At 43.5% G+C, this 7,335-nt stretch overlaps 1 protein-coding gene across 4 annotated transcripts in view; it reads right to left on the bottom strand.

Annotated features, from left to right (window-relative positions):
• Positions 1–2,824: 2,824 nt before the first annotated feature.
• ccdc57 (coiled-coil domain containing 57) overlaps positions 2,825–7,335 on the bottom strand; it is a 71,560-nt gene continuing 67,049 nt past the window's right edge. For all 4 annotated transcript variants that reach the window (XM_034194385.1, XM_034194386.1, XM_034194387.1 and 1 more), the window contains one exon: positions 2,825–4,488. In XM_034194385.1, coding sequence (XP_034050276.1) covers positions 4,328–4,488 — 161 coding nt within the window. In that variant the 3' untranslated portion in view covers positions 2,825–4,327. The remainder of the gene's footprint in view (positions 4,489–7,335) is intronic.

Raw genomic sequence — 7,335 nt, 5'->3', positions numbered from 1 at the left:
ATTTTATAGACTAGTAGCAGAACCTTAAAATCTGATCTCACTGGGACAGGAAGCCAGTGAAGGGATGCCAAAATGGGTGTAATTGTGGTCGAGCTTTCTGCTTCGTGTCAAAAGTCTGGCTGCAGCATTTTGAACAAACTGGAGAGCCATAATGCTGGACTGCAGTAAACCAGAAAAGAGAACATTGCAGTAGTCCAATCTAGAAGAGATAAACACATGGATCAGGGTCTCAGCATCAGCCATAGACAGGATGGGACGAATAGTCGCTATATTTCGCAGGTGGAAGAAAGCAGTTCTCGTAATATTCCTAATGTGGAGGTCAAAGGACAATATAGGATCAAAAATTACCCCAAGGTTCCTCACTTTGTCAACGTGATGTATGACACATGAGCCTAGGCTAAGCATTAACTGGTCAAATTGATGCTGGCGTCTCACTGGACCAAGAACCATCATTTCAGTCTTATCAGAGTTTAAAAGTAGGAAGCTTCTAGACATCCAACTTCTCATTGATGCAAGGCAATCTTCTAAGGATTTTATGTGAATGAGATTACCAGCAGTTATTGGCATATGTAACTCATCAGCATAGCAGTGAAAATGCCAGGTGTCATGTTTGGAGGAAACCAGGCACCATAACCTACAGTGAAGCATGGAGGTGGCAGCATCATGCTGTGGGGGTGTTTTTCAGCAGCAGGAACTGGGAGACTAGTCAGGATTGAGGGAAAGGTGAAAGCAGCAATTACAGAGACATCCTGGATGAAAACCTGCTGCACAGCACTCTCAGACTGGGGTGACGGTTCATCTTTCAGCAGTACAATGACCCTAAACACACAGCCAAGATATCAAAGGAGTGGCTTCAGGACAACTCTGTGAATGTCCTTGAGTGGCCCAGCCAGACAGAGCCCAGACCAGAATCCGACTGAACATCTCTGGAGAGATCTGAAAATGGCTGTGCACTGATGCTCCCCATCCAACCTGATAGAGCTTGAGAGGTGCTGCAAAGAGGAATGGACAAAGCTGCCCAAAGATAGGTGCATCAAGCTTGTGGCATCACATTTAAGAAGACTTGAGGCTGTAATTGCTGTGCATCAACAAAGTATTGATCAAAGACTGTGAATACTTATGTACATGTGATTTCTTAGTTTTTATTTGAAAAATAAAAATATATATACATAATGTCATTATGGGGTGTTGTGAGTAGAATTTTGAGAAAAATTTTTTTTTACTTCATTTTGGGAAAAGGGTGTAACGTAACAAAATGTGGAAAAAGTGAAGTGAATACTTTCTGATGCAATGTATAATCCAAAAGGGGTGTGGACAACCCACACCCCTCTGGCTACACACCTGTACAGTCTTTGTGTGCAGCAGGAACACAGGCAAGAAGCAAAACTTATTTGTGTGGACAGCACGACCTGACTGATCAGTAAGAATGGTCTATCACATGCACATGCATCAGACACAGATGGTGCATGTTTGAGTCAAAGAAAAGTGTAAACATGTTTGGTTGTGTCAGCACCACACTAAGAAACAGAATCATACAGATTGTTGATGATCTCTGAATGAAATGCATCTTTGTGTATTTAAACAAAAACTTGAGTGTTAATGTGCTTTTAAAATGTGGACGGCGGCTCGGCGGTGAACTCGATAACTGCACTGATTGCCTGCTTGTGCCACTGACCATGCACATGAAATGAACTAATCAATCACAAAATCTCTTATTGGGCTGATTCCAATATGATTTGATTAATCTGAGTCAGGACAGTCCCAGGTTTAATCATAATGTAAGTAATAACCCTGTCACACATAGGCAGAATCACGCAGAATGGCGTCAGAATGACGAATCAGTGCAAATCCACTTTGCCATCGTGCAGGTGTGGATGAGATAATCCGGATGCGTTCTGACACTGCTGACCATGCCTCTTTTCCTTCCGAGTGCTTAGGACGTATGACAATATTTGCCATGTCGGGCTGGTTCCTGCACATTCTTGCTATGTGTGATGGGGGCTTAAGCACAATTAAATTCTTATAAAGACAGACAAATGATACAAAGCATTAATTTGCCCCCAGACTTTCGCGTTTCATCTGCTTCATGTCCATCAAGCCCACTCAGATGTACCTGCGTACTGGTTTGAGTGGCTGGATAGAATGTGGGCAAGAAAATGTCCAGGAATAATTTCTGAGCCGTATACAAGTTGACAAAAGAATCAAACTTTGCCAGGTTATCAATTTAGCAGCTGTGATCTATAAATGAAATGTGATCAGGAAAATCATTCTTCATGTTCATCTGGAGTGGAGCGGTGTAAAACATCTGCCAAATCAGCATGTGAGACTATACAGTGTTCGTCAGGGTGACCCAGAGCAAAACAGGACAAGCCAAAAGAATTTAAAGCAAAGTGGGTCAACCCCTTGAACCATAACCTGTTCCAGAAGTTCCTGGAGTTTCCAGATTTTGATAGGTGGTTTATTTGCAATTACAGCTGCCATGCTCTTACATGGAAGTCCAAGGTTCAATGACATGACGAAACTGAAACTGTGTGTGAGACCTGAAGCACGATTCATGATTTTGTAACAGCTCAGGGTCTATCAGTTGCTGGATGGTGGGTGCAGCATCTTGTGGGAAAACACAAACTTCTGTTGCAAAACTGCAGCCACTACTGAACTGCTCAGAAACCGGACCACAGTCCTGCTGCTTCAGTCAGTATTCACTCACACTCCAGTCTACTTGCTTTTCAAGGTTTAAGTGTCTTTCAGTCATTTTGCATAAACATGTTGTACTCGTTGTCAGTGTAAAAAAAAAAAAAAGCAATGTTTACTGCTTCGGCACTCTGGCAAAACAATTTCCTTCAGGATGAATAAAGTTCTTTATTATTCTTATTCTTAATCTGAGAGGACTTCAAGATCAGCCTGTTTTGCAGGAATTTGCATGGAAATTCCTGCAAAACAGGTGGAGACAGGTGAAGAACTGGCAAACATGAAAGCAACGTCCCTGAATGGAAAGTGGGAATTCTTCCATAACAACACCAAGCAATCCTCAGCAGCATGTCAGTGCGCGTGTGCAGGGTGACTGTGTCAAACGTCGCTTTATTTTTAACAAGTTGTGCATTGTTTAAATTTAAATGAGGCCCGTGTGTGTGCCACACTATGAGTCGAGTCACTGTGCAGGGCAACAAAAAAACTAAACCGTACAACAGCCAAGACAAACACACACACACACAAACACACACACACGGGGGGGTGGATATCTGGTCTGCCGACTTGGTTTGGCTGGTCACATGAACCAGACTACGGTCTCGTCAGGACTGGATGGAGTTCAGTGTTTTCAGGTGGACCACGATCTGCTTCTTTGGCACACCTCGGGGTTTGAACACATCCTCACGTGTGCTCAAATAAACTGATCTCTCTGAATAAACAAGTTGTGGTCTCACACTAACAGATCAAATGGGGTCCACATTTTGATGATCCACCGTACAACATCTCAAGGGCATTTTGAAATATGGCTGCCAACCTGAAATTTCTCTTGACTAGCACTTTTGAAAAAAATATACAGATCAAATCCAAATCGCCATGTGAATGAACGTTACACTCATCTGCGTCACTACTGCATGCCTCCTTAGTATGTGTCCAGCCGTCATGACTCCGCCTCTGTAAATAAGACAAATCCTACTCGCTGAACTTTTGTTGAGCTGGTGTTTGGTGGTCTGTGGTTCCTGATGATAGAAGCGCACCAACGCCTCATTTTAAGACCAACACATGACGCCTGCAATAGTGCCGACCTCGTGATGACATGCTGCTTCAGTGCAAATTTAAGGCGGGGACCTGCGTGTGCTGCTTATTACTGAGAGCTTCAAGCCCACCTTACACTGTGGAAAGGTTCTGTTTAAAGTTGGGCAGCGCACGTTAGCAAACAGAACCTGTTAAGATTCTTATTGACAGAACAAACACACTCGGTTTGTAACATTGTGACACCAAAGACAAATGTCACTGTCGAAGGCGTACCAAATATAGTACTGTGCACTCAACATAAAACGACTCAACTTTAAGCAGAGGTCAAAGGTCTCAGCAAGGCCAAAGTCAAACCCGTCCAAAAGGGTCATGTGGTGAAACTTTGGGGCTCAGTGTTCATGGACAAAATTACAAAAACATAAAACGTGTCATCTGTGGATGAAGAGTGGTCTGTTTCCACCATAATGACACATGATCTCAGTCCTCAGTCCAAGATTCTGACCTGGTTGGCATCTGCCGTAATTCTGACCTGGTTCCAGTCTGAGAATCAGGTGTTGGGAACCTGAGGCCACGTGTGTACTTGTCCTTTGCCTCCTCTGTGTGTGTCCTAGTCTTTCATGTTGTAGTTTCTGATCTTAAGCGCTCTGCCGGAGACTTTGGTCTTCTTGGTTGACCTCGGGGGGGCTTTAGAGGGTCTCGTTCTTCGCTGGACCTGAGGGTCGGCTGAAATCCCACAAGTCATGTCGTCCCTGCTCAGCTCACCTTCACCTTTAGAGACCAACAACAGAGACGTATCGTTATTTGTAGCTGTTACAGATGACAGACAGTCAGTTGGTGGTGAATTTTTGTAATTATTTGTTATTCTTTGATGTAAAAATCAGTGATTTAATGTGACTGACTCTGTCGGCACAAACCAACGGAGGTATCACGAGAGAATCAAGCAAACGCACACTGAATTAATAATGATCTTTGTAATAATCAGTGTGCTGTGTATAACCATGTAAAATCTGTGAGATAATATTGTTTTGCTGTGGAGTGTAAAATATTCATACCAGAATCAAAGCAACAAGATCAAAAGTGCTCAGAGAGCACAGAGAGGCCACACCCACATTTCAAATGTTGTCAGAAAAATGGTCCATGGACATTTAAACAGTCAAGTTTACAAACAATAAAGTACATGAATTAATTTCCATGAAATTTGCAGTTTTCCTGTAAATTAGCACAGGGCTTAAAATTAGATCTTAACCTCCGACACTGATCACTGCCTGATCCTAACGTCTTCCTACCCACAGGCCCACTCTAGCAACTGTTTACAGCATCACATGCCCAACTCTCCTGTTTTACAGCGCACTGCAATAATCTGCCGAGCTGACCACGGTGTACCCTGTATCTCACCCAGTGACTGTTAGGCTAGCCCCCCCCCCCCCCCCCGTGACCCTTAACTGGAGTCAGTGGCCTTAGAAAATGGATGGATGGTATACAGAGGCAACATTAAAAACAACTGTGTCCAAATACTTATGAAACGAATGTATTTCATACTTTATACCATTTCAGTTTCACTGTAGCTACTGTAATAAATGCGTAGTAAAGTAGATTATCCTCAGAGTTTTCCAACGAAATGTGTGTCTAGAGTGCAGGTGGTGACTGTGATAATTTAACACTGATGAGTCGCTGTTCAGTGGAAAATACAGTTAGTCTGTGTCAATAAGTAAAGGTGCCCTGACATTTGCACAACTTTGATCCGCGCACTTGCATGCATTCTGCCGTGCATGAGAGTAAACTCGTCTCAAACTTGTTGTAAACCACTGTAAACTGTGCGCAGCTTCGTGCATGTGCAGAAAGAAAATTTTGAAATGTTCAAAATCTCCATCACGCATTAATTACATGAACTTCACATGAAGCTTGTGCAAACAATTAAAAAACACTGTGTGTGAGTGGGAGTGATTGCGTCAGTGCACCACATCAGAGCGCAGCTCATCTGAATGATTATAATGAGATGTTAAATCTATCATAAACATACTTTTACAGCTGCACACAAGAAGGGATGAACATGCAACTGTTTTACCAAGCTATTACAATATAAACATTACAAATAATTAGCTTTTAGATGATTCCAAATGCATTCTCCACCTCATTAAGCGCATGAGAGAAATGAAAAAAGCTGCTGCTGGAGTGGTCCTCTGTGATTCTGGAAGCAATTAGTGGCATTTTCAACAGCCAGCTCTGAGAAAGCGCGGCATCCAGCTGGGAACATAGTGGGTGGGATCGTCACGACAAAGTGGATGGAAGTGCACAGATCAAAGTTGTGCAAGTGTCAGGGCACCTTAAGTACTAACCAACCACTACTGTGGTATGCAATAGAAATAAACTCAAGAGTAATATGGACATAATTCAGAGGCACTGCATCGCCACAAATTTACCTGTCCTCTGACCCAGATGTGCTGCACACAAAAATGTCCATGTATGCCCCAAAAATGTCCATTTTGCAGGAGCAAACTTATTTAAACAGTTCCTGATATGTATTTGTACAATACCATGGTCCGTCTGATGGTGCTACCATTTTCATGTATGTCCACATTCTTCCTTGATTTTCCTGGGAAGTTCTTCTATGGCTACCAGGCTCCAGCTGCATCATGGGATACTATGGAGTTACTACTGTAGATCATCCAGGTGCCTTATGCCAACTACTAAAAGCATATTGGGTCTTTGGACACAGCAGGGACTGTGTGATGGCACCCGTTGCCTTCCTGCTGCGCACCCAGCAGTAAAAGGGATACCTGACTAATAGATGGGGAAGGTATAAGGCAGCGAGGAAAGGAAACGGTTACACTACGTCATCGTGCTGTGGTGCCGAACATGTGCAACGCTGACGAGCACAAACAGCCGTGACTCTCAGTGGAAACAGCATGTGGGACTCAGCCTCTACTGTACCTTTGAGAACTGAATGTACGGGTTTTTGCCGACTATATAACTGGATGCAGCATTGGTGACCAGCCCAAAAACAGTCATTCATACACAGGTAGAAGTGACATAAAACATGACTGACTTTTCTCTTGTCTTTACAAGAATAAAGCAGTTACATGTGTTCTGGAAGGTGGATGCCCTGGTCACAGTAAACAAACAGGCAGAGAGCCCAGAGGACCCAGACGTCCTACGAGGTTTTGAACAGACTACAACATTTGAAAATGGACGCCACCAAGTTGAGTTACCATTGAGGTAGCTTTTACTGCTGATATAACTAAGGTTTTTCTTCAGATTTCCTCTGCAGAAAGGGACAAAAACACTGTTAGGGTCCTGTCACTTAGGACGAATGAAGCCGAATCAGGCCGAATGGGATAAAAACACAATTTGTGCCACATCTGGGAGGGACTAAGAAATGCGTTAGAATGCCGTCCAAATACTCAGAGGGTGCCCCGACCTGACTCGAATGATCCCTGCACATGCCGTGCGTAACAGCACCCGAACACAGTTCGAATGTAGGTGGAACACAGTACGACTACCAAAATGCTGTCAGAATGCAGTACGAGTAATACCCCCCCACACACCAAGTCACACCAGAGGCTGAACGAGCCCAAATGCCATTTGGGAAGTGTCGAGGTGCAGTTGAAAATGTCG

The sequence above is a fragment of the Thalassophryne amazonica genome, chromosome 18, assembly GCF_902500255.1.
Source record: "Thalassophryne amazonica chromosome 18, fThaAma1.1, whole genome shotgun sequence".
In the NCBI taxonomy this organism is placed as follows: domain Eukaryota; kingdom Metazoa; phylum Chordata; class Actinopteri; order Batrachoidiformes; family Batrachoididae; genus Thalassophryne; species Thalassophryne amazonica.
Note: the sequence above shows the minus strand (reverse complement) of the source record. Positions and strands in the feature narration are given on the sequence as shown.